The 18,038-nt window shown below is 45.0% G+C and overlaps 1 protein-coding gene across 5 annotated transcripts in view; it reads left to right on the top strand.

Annotated features, from left to right (window-relative positions):
* BAIAP2 (BAR/IMD domain containing adaptor protein 2) overlaps positions 1 to 18,038 on the top strand; it is a 249,751-nt gene that overhangs the window by 58,206 nt on the left and 173,507 nt on the right. For all 5 annotated transcript variants that reach the window (XM_082271803.1, XM_082271807.1, XM_082271805.1 and 2 more), the window contains exon 2: positions 11,208 to 11,283. In XM_082271803.1, coding sequence (XP_082127929.1) covers positions 11,208 to 11,283 — 76 coding nt within the window. The remainder of the gene's footprint in view (positions 1 to 11,207; positions 11,284 to 18,038) is intronic.

The raw sequence follows: 18,038 nt of genomic DNA on the forward strand, positions 1-18,038 counted from the left end.
CGGAGTACAAAGAACAAAGCCTGACCTTGCCTAAAGGGGATTTGTAGTATGTACATTGTAACTATATCTATCCAAAAAATAGAGTCTGAAAAATCTGATCAGGCGGGGAGGGGAGCCTAAGGCTCTGTTCACACCTGAGCATATTTCAGCTCGTAAAACGCTCATCTCTAAAGTTTCAAAACGCCCAACAAGCAAAATCCCATTCATTTCAATGGCCCCTGTTCACATCTGAGCGTTTTGTCTCCTGAAGCAAAACACCTGAAGCTCAAAAAAGTACATGAGCTTCTTTTTTGGCTGATTACCAGCGTTTTTGTTAATGTCAATGCCTGCCTCCAACACCTGCAAAAAAAGCCCAAAAAAGCGCCTGAAAACGAAACGCTCAGGTGTGCATGGAGCCTTAGGAAATGCTTTCTCCTCCTGCTACATGGTTACAATGTACAGTCTGATCACTGGAGAAGGGAGACTGAGGAAATGCTTCTTCCTCCTTTTGCAAAGTTACAATGTACAGGCTGATCCCTGGGGGGGGGGGGGGATAATGACATAATCTCTGCCTAGGCAAAGTCACTGGACTGGAGCGCGAGGATGGCTTTTTAATGCTAAAAGGTGGAGCTTTAACCACTTTAGCCCCGGAAGATTTTGTTGCTCAATGACCAGGCCACTTTTTTCAACTTGGCACTGCGCGACTTTAACTGACAATTGCGTAGTCATGCAATGCTGTACCCTAACGAAATTTGCATCCTTTTTTTCCCACAAATGGAGCTTTCTTTTGGTGGTATTTGATCACCTCTGCACTTTTTTATTTTTTGCGATATTAATAAAAAAATTGCAAAAATTTTGCAAAAAATTGACATTTTCTACTTTGACTGTTAAAAAAATATCCAATATATTCAATTTTTGTCATATATTTAGGCCAAAATGTATTTAGCTACATGTCTTTGGCAAAAAAATTCTCAATGAGTGAATTTTTATCCACTTTAAGACCGGAAGATTTTACCCCCTTCCTGACCAGGCCATATTTTGCGATTCGGCACTGCGTTACTTTAACGGACAATTTTGGCCTAAAATATATGATAAAAATTGAATATATTGGATATTTTTTAATCGTATACTTAGGCCAAAATGTATTTAGCTACATGTCTTTGACAAAAAATTTCTCAATGAGCGTATTTTGTATATGAAAAAACAAAAGTATAAATGTCACATTCATACATTTATGGGGATTTGTCAGGTCAGAAGAACTGTAGCTTGTCAAAACACCAAAATTACCACAAATTGTTGTGCACTTTTTGGCAATGCGGAGCACCACAAAACCCGGTGGCGCACGGTAGTGGTGCACTGCGTATGAATTGGAGTTGTATTGTCTTACTGCATTGGAGTGCCATTCATAATGAATGACGGTGTGCTAACATGTGTTACTGCAACACACCGCAGCTCAAATGTCTTTTCCAGGCCCCCCCCCATGTCACATTCCTCCCCACAACAATTACCCCCCCTCCACATTACACAGGCTCTGACAGCGAGGAGCAGAACGCGGGTTCCGTATCATCGGGCGGCTCAGTGTGAAGCCGATTTTCCTCCGGTGACTTAATGTTGTGTTCCCTGCTTTTTGTTCCTCAAGGCTGTTGAGTCAGATTTGTTCTGTTTTTCTCCTCCTGTCTTTTTTTTTATTTGTTGTTCCACAAGTACGTGGTTACTGTATCGGCGGCGGTAAATCGTGTCATCGGGGAGGAGCGCTGCCGGCGAGGCCTCCTCCTCTTCTTTTTGTCTTTTTTGTTTTGTTGAACCTTTTTAATACAGGGATCACAATTGTTTGTTTTTGTATTGTCATTGCAAATGTTTCCTTTATCTGTAGAGACTTTTATTAAAGAGAACCGCGTACGCGTCCCGGCCCACGCCGCCAATGGGGTCTTTGCCAAGATGTGAGGTCTTCTATCATGAGGGTTAAAGTAACTGCAAATCCAGCCTCTAAAATCTCATATATACTGTTGGCTTTACCATGTCCCTGCCATGTTTCATGTTTAAATCTGCAGCTTTCAGTAAATGTCCCTGGTGATCCTGCCTTGGAGATCCTTGTCTAGGCACTTCCGGTTTTAGGGTGACAATGCTCTGTCCCCGCCTGCTAGTTTTCCTGTGTTGTCATACATGGACTTCTGATGGAGACTACAAGTGACCATTACACGGACCAGGGACACAAAAAATTGTACTTTTTATTACTTTTGAAACCTTTTATTCAAAAAAAAAAAAAAGGAAAAAAATGTATACATTTATATGTATATATTTTATATATTAAATAAAAAAAAATATATGTATATAAGTGTATATATGTGTGTGTGTGTGTGTGTGTGTGTGTGTGTATATATATATATATATATATATATATATATATATATATATATATATATATATATATATATATACACACACATATAATATATTATATGTGTGTGTGTGTATGTATGTGCATCTCATAAAATTAGAAAATCGTCAAAAAGTAAATTTTATTTCAGTACCGTAATTCAATTCAACAAGTGAGCAGCCTGTATTTTATATGGATGTGTTACACAAAGGGTGATATATTTCAAGCATTTCTTTCTTTTAATTTTGATTATGGCTTACTTACAGTTAGTGACACCCCAAACTTTAGTATCTCAGAAAATTAGAATATTACATAAGATCAATAAAAAAAAAAAAAAAAAATTTTAATACAGAAATGTTGGCTTAGTAAAAAAAGTCTGTCCATGTACAGTATAGGATGCACTCAATACTTGGTCAGGGCTCTTTTTACATGAATTACTGCATCAATATGGCTTGACATGGAGGCGATCAGCCTGTGGCACTGCTGAGGTGTTATGGAAGCCCAGGTTGCTTTGATAGCGGCCTTCAGCTCCTCTGCATTGTTGGGTCTGGTGTCTCATCTTCCTCTTGACAATACCCCACCGATTCTCTATGGGGTTTAGGTCAGGTGAGTTTGGTGGCCAATCAAGCACAGTGATGCCATGATCATGTGACCAGGTATTGGTGTTTTTGGCAGTGTGGGCGGTGCCAAGTCCTGCTGGAAAATTAAATCGGCATCTCCATAAAGCTGGTCAGCAGAGGGAAGCATGAAGTGCTCTAGAATGTCCTGGTAGAGGGGTACACTGACTTTGGACTTGATAAAACACAATGGACCAACACCAGCAGATGACACGGCTCCCCAAATCATCACTGACTGTGGAAACTTCACACTGGACCTCATGCAACTTGGATTCTGTGCCTCTCCACTCCTCCTCCAGACTGTGGGACCTTCATTTCCAAATGAAATACCCAATTTTCCACAGTACTTTATAATGAGTGACACTATATATAGATATATAGATGGAGATATATATATATATATGTATATATATATAGTGCTTTAAGTGGCCCAAAAGAGGTGCCGGTACTCTATTATGGCCTATACATTTTTTTGCCCACCCCACATCAGGGTCCCCACAGAGCACCCCCCTGGCCTGGGCTGGGACTCCGGAGCAGGGGGGACTCACTGGTGGTGACTGGTCTGGCTCTGGAGAGGGAAATATTCTTGGGGGGGGGGGGGAGGGGGGGCAATTGAAGGCGCAGATGTCCAAAATGAGCGTACTGGTACGCTAAGGCGTATGGAAAGAGGTGGCGGTATGCTCAAGAGCCATATTTGGAAGTGGCATTGCACCAGTGCATACCGGCCCACTTAAAGCACTGTGTGTGTATGTATGTATATATGTATATATGTGTGTATATATATATATATATATATATATATAATGTAGGTAGGTAGGTATGTATGTATGTTGGGTTAATATGCATTTATTTGATTTCTTTGATTCTTTCATGCACATTACTACTTGCCCTTTTTTATTTAGGTTTTACGTCTGCCTAAAAACTTTGTGACCATTTAATCGCTCCCCAGTGGAACATGAAGACTGAATTGACACTTGGAAAATTTATTATTTTTTTTTTTTTTGTGAAATCTAGAAAACCGGTTTTAGTGGATGTGATTTGTGTAGAAAGGGTTAATATTTGAGGCGATCACACGGCAGCAGCCAGCAGCAATGTAGTCCTTCGAAGCCGGTGCCGTGGAATGACATGGGGAGGGCAGAGGAGGGGGTGGGGTGACCTGTTGGCTGTACCTGAGGACATGTGAGTTAGATATTTACAGAGGACGGCCCTCAGAAGGTGAGAAGGAGAAGGAAGGTGAGATGTGTAGAAAAAAAGTTGAAACTTGAAATACAAAACCAACTCCATCGAGTTGTTTATGAAGTTTATTCAGCCTTTTGCTTTTTCGGATACAATGGGCAGGAGAGAGCTTCAGGTTTGGTAATTATTTCCCCACCTGTGGGGTCACATTAGAAGGCAAAAAGCGGAACTTTTCCCACCCCATCCAATATTTAAAATTCTTTTTGGCTGGAGTCAACGTTTCGAGACCCCCTCCTCAACCCAAACTGCCCATTAATGCTGCACCTGTGCTGGCCGCTCCTGCCAACCTCCAATCTTGCCAAACTCCAACCCAGAGAAATCTTTCTGTAGTCATTGGAGGAAGCCAACACTTTCGGGAGTGGCAATCTCCCGATCCCCCGCCCCGCCCCCCCCTGCGGCGCTTAGTGGTCTCTCCCATCATCCTCCCCATTTGTTGTTGGTGCTCCCTCCTCTCCCCTGCAGCTGCCACTGGCTAACACAGGGGAAATTATGTGACTAAACCAGAGTGGGCTGTCACTCTCATGTAGGCGATGCCTGCCTGCACTATAGTGGGGGATGTAGCAGGGGGTGTGGTTATCAGGATTGTCCCTACTAATTTACAAGTCAGTCAGCACGTAGCTCTGCCCACTGCTGTCTGGATTGGCAGTACTGCCTTTGGTGAATCCTCCCACTGTGAGCTGCAGTGTTGGGGAGGGGGGAGCATGTGAGACCCCAATGAAGGAGGCTTGGGCTCAGCCAGGGAAGATCAAGGAATCCATTTTTTTGTTGACTTTGAGGTTTGTGTATCGCAAAGTAATTGAATTCGGGAATTTTAGACGGATGTCATGCTGGAGACTTCAGTTGTACGTTTTAGGCGAGTCTGCTGGGGCTGCCGACATCACATCCAAGATAGTGGCACCCAGCAGGAGGCTCAGGATACCTAATAAACAGGAGGATTTTACTGCTAAATGGACATGTAATCAAGGTTTTTTGTTGAAATTAATGGTCTGGCAACCGGTCTCTTTGAAAGAGATCTTTCAACCAAAAGTGAGATTTCAGCTCCAGGCTCCAGGAGGTTAAGTCATCAGCTGGTTTAATTCTCTTGGTGAGAAATCTCCATAATGTGGGGAACCTGGAGGCTGACGTTCTGATGGTTGCTTTGCTGTCTTGCTTCAGTTCTTGAAGTTAGTGGCCTGAAACAAATGACGCCAATAACGATGGAGCTATTGATCTGCATGCGTTCTAGGTCAGGGACTCAACGTGCTGAAGCAAATGGACCATTGTGACAGCTGGGGGCTAATCGGGGTTGAGGAAAGGTTGGTGGGTAGATTTCCCTGCCATATTTTGTCGTGTTACTGCCATCTGAAAACTACCTGGCGATCCCCCTGATTGGTAAATCTGTGCAGTCTCCCTTTTTCTAGAACAACCCCCCCCCCCCTTCTTTTTTTTTTTTTTTTAGATCTATTTTGTCTATTGTCCATTGACAGATGCAGCAGCAATGCTTCTTTACCCTTGGGTTATGCGCCATCTACAGGAGTAAAGAAGCATTGTTGTTGCGTCTGTCAATGGACTTCAGAGAAAAGGATTTTACGGTAAGTTCTTACAAATATCCAGTTTTCGCTATCGTCCATTGACAGACACAGCAGCAATGCTTCTCTACTCCTGTAGATGGCGCATAACCCAAGGGTAAAGAAGCATTGCTGCTGCGTCTGTCAATGGACGATAGAGAAAACTGGATTTTACGGTAAGTTCTTAAAAAAAATCAATTTTTTTTTTTTTTGTTCTTCCTGCACCCAATGATGATCTATTAAGATGCCCTTTCCAGGGTCTATGCTTTCAACAAGCCTCTTCTAGAAATAGATGCAGTGCTCAGCTGACCGGTTTGTAGCCGCCCTTGGATGTCTTTGGGCACTTTAGAGTCAAGGCTGGGCAGAAAATGGCAGCTGCAGGGACATGCTGAGCAATGTATGAACTCCCTCTTAGGGCAGAATCCGTAATATATGCAGCTCTTCCACATGTGAGGTGGGGGTGTCATGTCCATGCTGCAGTCGTGTGGGACCAAAGGGGGCAGTGTTTTTGCTTATCATATTGTGATTAGGGGTGGGCTATGCTGTGGCTGTAGGGGGCAGTTTGGTGATTCTGACATGAAGTAAGTAAGAATCTTTACCTGTGTGTTGGAGTCCCTTGTATTGTTTTTGGTGGAAAGATACTTTCATGGTGGAGAGGGGCCCTGGAGGAATGGCAGGGAGTGCAGGACGATTGCAAAAACTACTGTCTGGTCTTCCTCCTCTCTTTCTATTTCATTGACTTGGGGCTTGTTCCCCCCCCCCCATGTTTCTGCAGCATTGATGACTCTAAAGCCTCACACAATGCTGTTCGCACAGTAACAATAGTGTTTTGTGTTAGGAATTTGGCAGTATATCATTTATAGGAGGCTTCGCCACCTATCAGCCGCCTTCATTAAAGTCAATGGTGACATGCCTTAACCGCACCGTACCTGCACTTATGGCGTGTTGATGAAGAATTTATGGCATGCTAGCTGGGCAATGGGGGAGAGGCAGTGGAGGTTCCTGTATCCCAGAATGCACTGGGAAAGCACTAGGACAGAACAGCTTCAGCCACTCCTGGTTGTTCAGAACAGCTGTGTGGTGGCTCCCATTCGCTTCTGTGTGCGGGCAAAAGCATGAACTGGCCATCAATACTGACAGTGCTAGGTAGTAATCATAAGAGTTGGAACAGCACCTGGAATTATGACCCCCCACTCTTTGTCAAACATGCAAAAACAACCAACTTTCTGGCAACAAGTTCTTCAAAGTATACAAATCCATCCTGCAGAGCATTCAGAGAAATGGCATCACACCACAACCTGACCACACCTCAAAGCAGATCTTTTCCTCTACATCCTTCCCCTTTAAGGAATTCCCACTAGAAAAGCTTTCCTGGGCATTTATCCCGCATTTGTGATTTATTTATTTATTTATTTTCAATGGAGCAAATACAAAAGCCTCATAAATACCATTGCCGTGTTAATGAGAAGCACTCAGCCCCACTAGATTCTTGTTCCGGGAGTGGGACGGGAAGTGCTGTATATTGAATATAGCGGAGGCCACATACCGTTTATACATCGTGCTCCGGTTAGTGAAGGAAATGGTTTGTCTGACCCAGCTTGGCCCAAATTAACTATTTAAAGGGAAAGTAAACATGGAGTTAGACTTAAGATTCCTACTATTGAGTCCTCCTCCTTTGTTTTTCAAAGGGTTGGTGGTGGTAGAGAAAATTTTGAAGTTCAAAATTTGAAAAACTTCCTAGGAGTTTGTCCTGGTGTACAGGCAGCATAGCCCCCATACTGGTGTGTCCTATACTCTGTATTGGGGAAGGTTTATTTCCAATGATATGTGGTCCTGAGAATGTATTAGCCCCCATACTGGTGTGTCCTGTTCTCTGTATTGGGGAAAGTTTATCTCCAATGATTTGTGGTCCTGTAAATGTATTAGCTCCATACTGGTGTGTCCTGTATTCTCTATTGGGGAAGGTTTATCGGCAATGATTTGTGGTCCTGTGAATGTATTAGCCCCCATACTGGTGTGTCCTATACTCTGTATTGGGGAAGGTTTATCTCCAATGATTTGTCGTCCTGTGCATGTCAGAATACAATGACCCAGGGAGGCACCTTCTGTATATCTTTGCGGTACAGCTGGTGACAGATATTCCACTCCATACAATGGGGGAACCATCATAAATGTGAGGGGGGGGGGGGGTTGGGAACGGTAGCTGGAACCTGCCCACACAGCCGACTCCAAATCCCTGTCCTGTTTTGTACTCCACTACAAAACACTTGTAGAATACCATCCCTCCTGATCCTGCCACCTCCCCCCCCCCCCCCCCTCATCCCTCTACAGCTAATTGGTGGTTGGGTGTTTTTGGGGGAATTCGAAATCTTTGCCTTCAGAATTGCAGTGGGCGAGGCAATACCTGTAACTATGATCTGATCTGTATTGTGGTCTAGTGATTCCCTAGAATCCCGCTGGAGCAGCAGCAGAAAATGGGGGTCTGAGTCAGCTGCTTTTAGTCTCCTTGGTAACGAAAATGCTTTGTATTCGAAGCGAGAATGAGCCGAGATCCCTGAACACCTAAAAGCCAGTAATTGCAGATACTCCATATTCCAGAAATGCAGAAAACACGCATTTCTATCATTTTATTTATTTGTGTCTTAGAAAATGTAACAAAACTGAATACTTCTCCTCTATACTGAACCTCACCTTCTACCACCTGCCTCCCACCTGAACCTCACCCTCTACCACCTTCCTCCCACCACCACCTTCTTCTTCTATGCTGAGCCTCGCCATCAGCCACCTTCCTTCCACCATCACCATACTTTTCTCTATACCGAACCTCTTCCTCCCACCATCACCACCACCTTCTTACACCATCACCACCACCTTCCTCTATACCGAACCTCACCCTTTACCACCTTTCTCCACCATTGCCACCACTTTCTTCTATACTGAGCCTTGCCGTAAACCACCTTCCTACCACCTTCACCACTACCTTCCTACCATCATCACCACCTTCCTCTATACCGAACCTCGCCCTCTACCACCTTCCTCCACCACCTTTCCTCCACCTTCATCATCACCACAGCCTTCCCTCCACCTTCATCATCATCATCACCACAGCCTTCCCTCCACCTTCATCATCATCATCATCATCATCATCATCATCATCATCATCACCACAGCCTTCCCTCCACATTCATCATCACCACAGCCTTCCCTCCACCTTCATCATCACCACAGCCTTCCCTCCACCTTCATCATCACCACAGCCTTCCCTCCACCTTCATCATCACCACAGCCTTCCCTCCACCTTCATCATCGCCACAGCCTTCCCTCCACCTTCACCATCACCACAGCCTTCCCTCCACATTCACCATCACCACATCCTTCCCTCCACCTTCATCATCACCACAGCCTTTCCTCCAACTTCATCATCATCATCGCCACAGCCTTCCCTCCACCTTCACCATCACCACAGCCTTCCCTCCATCTTCACCATCACCACAGCCTTCCCTCCACCTTCATCATCATCATCACCACAGCCTTCCCTCCACCTTCATCATCACCACAGCCTTCCCTCCACCTTCATCATCGCCACAGCCTTCCCTCCACCTTCATCATCGCCACAGCCTTCCCTCCACCTTCACCATCACCACAGCCTTCCCTCCACCTTCACCATCACCACAGCCTTCCCTCCACGTTCATCATCACCACAGCCTTTCCTCCAACTTCATCATCATCATCGCCACAGCCTTTCATCCACCTTCACCATCACCACAGCCTTCCCTCCATCTTCACCATCACCACAGCCTTCCCTCCACCTTCACCATCACCACAGCCTTCCCTCCACCTTCATCATCACCACAGCCTCCCTCCACCTTCATCATCACCACAGCCTTCCCTCCACCTTCATCATCACCACAGCCTTCCCTCCACCTTTATCATCACCACAGCCTTCCCTCCACTTTTATCATCACCACAGCCTTCCCTCCACTTTTATCATCACCACAGCCTTCCCTCCACCTTCATCATCACCACAGCCTTCCCTCCACCTTCATCATCACCACAGCCTTCCCTCCACCTTCACCATCACCACTGCCTTCCCTCCACCTTCACCATCACCACTGCCTTCCCTCCACCTTCACCATCACCACTGACTTCCCTCCACCTTTACCACCACCACCTTCCCTTTACCACCACCACCAGGTTCCCTCCAACACCATCACCACCACCTTCCACCGCCACCTTCCTGTGTATCGAATCTCGCACTCTACCCCCTTCCTCCACCACCACCCTTCTCTGTACCGCACCCTGCCCTCTACCACCTTCCTACCCACTATCACCACCACCTTCCACCCACCAACATCCTATCCTATCACTTTCCTCCACCATCATCCCCACCCTCCTTCACGATCACCACCTTCCTCCACCATCATCATCATCCTCCTCCATCGCCACATTTTACAACCTCCACCTTTCTGCCATCATCCTATCTCCTTTCATCACCATCCTCCACCATCCCCTTTCACCACCCTCCACCCAGCATATTAAGTAGATTTTAGAATTGCTATTAAAAGTGCATCCGCAAAGCTGTCCACACCCCAGTAGAATGCTAGTGCATGTCAGCTGCGGTGATGTGCTCTGCTCTAGTATGCACTATTCAAATCCCATAGTCTATCCCAGAAGCTATGAAGAGAGGGTGGCTATCTTGTATCTTCCTACATACAGTGGGATCAGGGAGAATGAACGTAGCCACCCTCTAACAGGAAATCAGATCACAACTGGAAGAATTTGTAAATTTGGAGGTTAATTTCATTAGTTTGAGCAAAAATTTCCATCTTGCACCTTTTTAAATTTTGTTGTCCCTATGGTGAAATACAAAGGTTGCTTTCACTCCACTAACCATTAGAAAACTGAAGGTTCCGAAAATGAAGGTGTGTGAGAACAACCGGCCCTAAATAAACCATACTCCCTTACTACAGTGACAGTGCATATTTTTTTAGCACTGATCACTGTATTGGTGTCACTGGTCCCCAAAAAGTGTCACTTGGTATCCGATTTGTCTGCCGCAATGTTGCAGTCCCGCTATAGGTTGTTGACCGCTTGCCATTAAAAAAAAAAAATAGGGATCGACCAATTTATCCTTTTTTCAGGGCTGATACCGATTTTCTGGCCACCCTTCAGGCCGATAGCTAATATGTGCTGATATTCTGCACATTTTAAAGTTTATTTTGTTTTTACACTGTCCTTTGAAAAAAAGTGGGAGGGGGTAAACCTTTCCGGAGCTGAAGTGGTTGAAGGATCTCGAATCGCTCTCCACTTCATATAAAAAAAAAAAAAAAAAATGGTTTTACTGTTCGTTCTAGTTGGAGACCATGAAAACTTCCAGTATATTCTGTTTGTAGATATTTTAGGTGATGATGGAATTCTTTGTGAAATCTCCTCCTTCCTTTTGTATTTCAGACGATTATGGAACAGTTTAACCCTTGCCTTAGGAACTTTATCTCTATGGGGAAAAACTACGAGAAGGCCTTGGCAAGTAAGTACAATTGATACATTTTCAGCTTCCAAGCTTTTTAAAATGAATGTTGGTTACTTTGTTTCCTTCTTCTTTTTTTTTTCTTAATAAGAAACATTGAAACTTCATCAGGGGAAGGAAGTGCAGGAAACCTTCCTTACAAGGACACAACCTGACCGCCAATCTGAAGCGTATAGACAAAATGGGGGGGGGGGGGGCATACACAGGGTCCCATAGACCTTTTTGACCACACAGGGTCCCATAGACCTTTTTGATTACCAGATACTACTGAGCCTATCCTAAAAACTTTGGCTGAAGTCACATTAAAGTTGAGCTCTAGGCATAAAAAAAAATAATTTATATCTTTTGAAGCCATTGAGGAATAGTTAAACCGACTTTGTGTGCACCAAATGCTTCTGCATACTCAGATATTACCTTGTAAAAGTTGCAGTGACCTCATTACAGGGCTGTGCATAGCCTGTGCAGAGAACAGAGCTGTGGGAGTTAAAAGAGCAGAGCTATGGGAGGGGCCTAGCAGGCTCCACCCACTGCAGGAGGGGGCGGAGACCAGACCAGTCCCCCTGCACAAGGAGAGAGAGCAGCAGTGAGCGGTCTTTATTACAGGAAGTCTCACACTGGATTACTACAGAAAACTACATAAGGGGGGCGGAGACGAGGCCAGTTACTGCAAAAGGAGAAAGAGCAGAGCTTGAAGAGGGGGCCAGCAGGCTCCACCCACTACAGAAAACTACAGGAGGGGGCGGAGACCAGACCATTCACCCTGCACAAGGACAGAGCAAAGCTGTGGGTGGGGCCCAGCAGACTCCACCCACCACAGAAAACTACAGGCAGGGGCGGAAGAGAAGAACAGTTACTGCAAAATGGGACAGAGCAGAGCTGTGGGAGGAGCCCAATAGGCTCCACCCACTGCAGGAGGGGGCGGAGACCAGACCAGTCCCCCTGCACAAGGAGAGAGAGCAGCAGTGAGCGGTCTTTATTACAGGAAGTCTCACACTGGATTACTGCACAGATCTAGAAGAAGATTTTAGAAGAGGATACATGACTGATGGATTTAATATCCCGGAGGTCAGTTTGAAGATTCTCCATCATGTATGGTTCTGGTGCCAACGGTTTAGCCAAAGTCTGCAACAAGGACACAGACCGCAATAAAAATCTGACAGGAGTTCTATTCTTCCCCTACAATAATACACTGCTCAAAAAAATTAAAGTAACCTTTTTTAATCAGAGTATAGCACCAAGTCATTTAAACACCTGGGATATTGATCTGGTCAGTTAAGTAGCAGAGGGGGTTGTTAATCAGTTTCAGCTGCTTTGGTGTTAATGAAATTAACAACAGGTGCGCTAGATGGGCAACAATGAGACGATCTCCAAAACAGGAATGGTTTTACAGGTGGAGGCAACTGACATTTTTTCCCCACTCATCTTTTCTGACAGTTTTTCACTAGTCTTACATTTGGCTGGGGTCAGTGTCAGTACTGGTAGCATGAGGGGATACCTGGAACCTATAGAGGTTGCACAGGCAGTCCAACTCCTCCAGGATGGCCCATCAATACGTGCCACTGCCAGAAGGTTTGCTGTGTCTCCCAGCACAGTCTCAGGAGCACGGAGGAGATTCCAGGAGACAGACAGTTACTCTAGGAGAGCTGGACAGGACCATAGAAGGTCCTTAACCCATCAGCAGGACCGGTATCTGCTCCTTGGTGCAAGGAGGAACAGGATGAGCACTGCCAGAGCCCTACAAAATGACCTCCAGCAGGCCACTGGTGTGAAGGTCTCTGACCAAACAATCAGAAACCGACTTCATGAGGGCCTGAGGGCCCAACGTTCTCTAGTGGGCCCTGTGCTCCCTGCCCAGCACCATGGAGCTCGATTGGCATTTGTCATTGACAGAAATGGCAGGTCTACCACCTGTGCTATTCACAGATGTGCTCAGGGTGAACCTGCTCTCATGTGACAGACATGAAATAGTCTGGAGAAGCCGTGGAGAACGTTATACTGCCTCTAACATCGTTCAGCATGACCGGTTTGGTGGTGGGTCAGTGATGGTCTGGGGAGGCAAATCCATGGAGGGACGCACAGACCTCTACAGGCTAGACAATGACACCCTGACTGCCATTAGGTATTGGGATGAACTCCTTGGACACATTGTCAGACCCTATTCTGGTGCAGTGGGTCCTGGGTTTCTTCTGGTGCAGCCTCGCGTGGTGAGCGTATGCAGCCAGTTCCTGGAGGATGAAGGAATTGATACCATTGAATAGCCCCCCCCATTTGCTTGACCTAAGTCAAATAGAACACCTCTGGGACATTATGTTTCGGCCCATCTGACACCACCAGATTGCACCTCAGTCTGTTCAGGGGCTCAGTGATGCCCTGGCCAAGATCTGGGAGGAAATACCCCAGGACACCATCCGTTGTCTCATTAGGAGAATGCCCCGATGTTGTCAGGCATGCATACAAGCATGTGGGGCCATACAAACTACTGAGTACTGTTTTTTTGAGTTGCTGCAATTCAGTTTCAGTAAAATGGACTAGCCTGCTGCATCATTATTTCACTTTGATGGAAATGAAAATTAACCTACAGGGGGCTGCATTCAAAGACACCCTGAAAATCAAATGATGTGGCATCCTTTCCTTCCTAACCCATTACCCAGTCCATACCAGTATAGATCCTAACACATTACCCAGTCCATACCAGTATAGATCCTAACACATTACCCAGTCCATACCAGTATAGATCCTAACACATTACCCAGTCCATACCAGTATAGATCCTAACACATTACCCGGTCCATACCAGTATAGATCCTAACACATTACCCAGTCCATACCAGTATAGATCCTAACACATTACCCAGTCCATACCAGTATAGATCCTAACACATTACTCAGTCCATACCAGTATAGATCCTAACACATTACCCAGTCCATACCAGTATAGATCCTCACATATTACGCAGTCCATACCAGTATAGATCCTAACACATTACCCAGTCCATACCAGTATAGATCCTCACATATTACGCAGTCCATACCAGTATAGATATCCAGCATGATATTTGTCCCCATTGAGCTCCGATGTATTTTCAAATACATCCTTTTATTTTTTTTTGCAGTGTATGAAATGCTTACTTTTGCTTTAATATTAATTTTCTGTGTTGCTGTTGTAGTTTCTTCCCTCATTTCCTGTCTTGGGGTGACGTTTCTGCTCCTCCATACTTAATGTAAACTTAGGTGAATATAAAGGGGTGCCCGGGAGCAAAAGATTGTCTCACTTGATGGTTTACTTCAGCAGTGTTCCACCAGCTCTCCTGGCTCCCTTAGCCTGTAGTCCCACATCCAGCTGTATGGGCCACTCCTGTTCTCTCCATAGGAGTTCTCCTGACATCCCGGGCTCTCACTCCTCTGAGACCTCAAATTATCCTCAGTCTCCTGGACTCTTTTAGTAGACCCAGTTCTGCCTCCCAGACTTGTTTAGCTGCCTCAACTCTTAGCTTGATGGACATAGTCTGTCTTAGCTTGACGAACATGGAGTCTCTCTTCCAGCATGGAGTGCAAACCTCAAGAGTGGATCACCTGTCTCCCAGATGGCTGCACTCCCTCCTGGCTGCATACCTGAGCTTCAGGACCCATTCACACAAGAACGCAGTGTGGGAAACGTGCGTTCCGTGTGAGTTTCCCACACCACATTCAGAATGCATTGCCCTTGCCATCTGCTACAGATGTCAGTGCAATGCTAATGACACCCCAAACCAGAGGTGGGGGACTTGAGTCACATGACTTGACTTAAGTCACCAGTTTGAGGACTTGAGACTTGCTTGACTAAAATGAATAAAATACTCGACTTGACTTTGATTTGGTATTCATGACTTGAGACTTGACTTTGACTTGAGACATATGACTCGAAATGACTTTACTTTTTTAAGTTATAAAATATTTGCATTTTCTCAAGATGTGGTAAAGCAAAATTATTGTGCCTGTTATGTTTCTGACACCACAGTCACTTAAAGCACCTCAGTGTGTTCTGATTTTTAGGACACTGGCTGTTTAACAATGGAAATACTTAACATGTTTTTAGTGACTGTGGTGTTGAAACATGACCGGACAAAGGATTTTGAGCTGTTTGGGCATTCAAAGTGTTTCTTTAATATGCCAAGAAAAAAAGTACTAAGCAGTTTTGTTAATGTTGATAATAAAACAAAACCTTTGCTGACCACTGACTTTTAACTGATTTAAAGGTGAAAATTGGGGTAGATCAGTATTTTGACTTAATTTGTGACTTGACCAAAATAAATGACTTGACTTGACTTGCTTGACTAATATCAGGGACTCGACTTGACTTGCTTGCTTTTCACCACAGTAACTTGGGACTTGCTTGAGACTTGAAGGTTAAGACTTGAGACTTGCTTGTGACTTGCACATGTGTGACTTACTCCCATGTCTGCCCCAAACGCAAGTCACACACGCAGTGTGTTTGCCTGCACCAGATTGCATGGTGCAATACAATATGATCCGGTTGAACTACTACATGGACTACTTTTGGTGAAATTTCAGTCAATTTGCATGAATGGCCTGACAATGCAGTGCAGCCAAATGGCACAGGAATGCAAGAGCGTTCTGTGCAATCCCTGGTGTAAACCGGCCCTCACCCAAGCCACCAAGTGTGCACACCCTCACCCAATCTGCAGGTCTCCAGTAAGACCAGGACAGAGGACTGGAGGCTTCATCCCACCCAAGACATTTTGGAGCCTTCAAGCTCCAGACCCCGTTCCGGCATTAAAAACCCGGAGAAATCCAAATGCCCAGCTTGCTGTACAGACCCTCCAGAGCCCCGCACTCTGCCATGAATACAAATACTGTATATACTTTACCAATACAGATGTCTGTCTTGGACAGGGAGAGCTCCATCGCACAGTTCCCTGCTCTCATCTGCACACCTCCAGAGTCTCCCCTATTCTGCTGCAGAAAAGGTTCTCCGATGTTCACAATTCTTCTTGAGAACATAAAATAATTGATCTGATGAAACCAATACAATGAGGAGTGTCCCTCTTCATCTACTGAGGACTAAACAGTTGGTTTTGGTCGGAGTGACCCTTTAAGCTCACCGTGCTTCCCTCCCAGCTGCTCCTTATGGGGATTACACAGAGCTTGCTAATTGGTGTCTATTATCTGCTATAAACGCTGCCCGGTATCACACATCCTCTGCATGCCGGGGAATGGTGGCATCTGCAATTCTACACACTCCATGCAGACTTCCTGGAAAAGCAATGAGCCGTTTACCTGGGCAGGCTGAGCAGGATTCTGGATACTTTTACATCAGGAAGAGGGTTTTTCCTTTTGAGCAGTGCTCGAAAACCATTACTGAGTTACTCAGAATGCTGCAGTCAACATGGAAACCATAGCTGAATCCTGGAAAAGGTGGGACCTCTGCCACAGGATGGCACTCGGGACTGGGCGGCCAGTTGCCAGGCAGTAGGTTTAGTAGCGCCACCCACCATACCTTGCTGGGGGGAAGGTATGCAGGTGGTCCCAGGGTTACAAACCTCCGACTTACAAACGACTATTACATACAAACGGAGAGGGACAACAGGAAGTGAGGAGAAATCTAGCCCTAGGAAGGGAAATTCACTCCTGTAATAGTTCTCATGGGAAAAGGGTGTCTTCACTTTATCACCAATCCTTGTTTCCACAACAACCCAAAATTTTCAAAATACAGTTGTCATAGGGACAGAAGGTGAGGAGAAATCTTCTGAACAGGGGTACAGACAGCAAAACAAATGGTACAGAGGTGTTCACCCTTCCCTATGCTATCCCAAAAACTTTAAATGGCTGGAGTTAAAATTTAAAAAATGTACCTGTTCTGACTTAAAACCAAATTCCACTTAAGAACAAACCTACAGTCCCTTTCTTGTTTGTAACCCCTGGGACCGCCTGTACATGGGTTGCCACCGTATCCAAAGAGTGTACAAGTATGGCGCTCCTAGGGGAAGTGCAAACTCCCTTGGTCCATTGGAATTTTATTCTGAAACTGTAGACCATCAACAGGGTAGAGGAATGGATGAGGCAACTGGATGGATGGCTGAACAGGAGAAGGGGCAGCGACTGGAACCTCTGCAGCTCCTGCAGAAGATTTGGGTAGGATCACCTCAATGTAGAAGAAAACGAATGGCAGGGTGCTGAGGTCAGTATCAAATAAAAAAAAAAAACACTTCTTTAAAATAAGCAGCACAATTACATTGAAGTTAGCATGAAACAACATGGATAGGGAACACCTGAGACCAAGCAGCTGTAATCTGTGTGAGGCTGTAGGCATCACTGAGTAAACGGAGCCCAAAGATGACAGGGAGCCAGCAAGCTGAAAGTATAGATCTTGGCGGTGGCGTTCTAGGCTGCACACGAGCATGACAGCCTCCTCTACAGCCTAAAACCCTGCCGCTAATATCTATACTAGTTTGTTTGATAATGGCTGCTTGGTCTCAAGTGTTCCCTATCCATGCTGTTTCATGTTAACTTCAATGTTAGCGTGCTGCTTATTTTAGTAAAGTGTTATTTATTTGATACTGACCTCAGCGGCCTGCTATTCGTTTTCTTCTACAATGTTTTTCCACCATATATACAGCATATATAATACAGCATATATGTGTGTATGTATGTGTGTGTGTGTGTGTGTGTGTGTGTGTGTGTGTGTGTATATATATATATATATATATATATATATATATGTGCTTATTTATATATATATATATATATATATATAT

This window comes from Pelophylax lessonae, assembly GCF_965119305.1.
Source record: "Pelophylax lessonae genome assembly, chromosome: 11".
Taxonomy (NCBI): domain Eukaryota; kingdom Metazoa; phylum Chordata; class Amphibia; order Anura; family Ranidae; genus Pelophylax; species Pelophylax lessonae.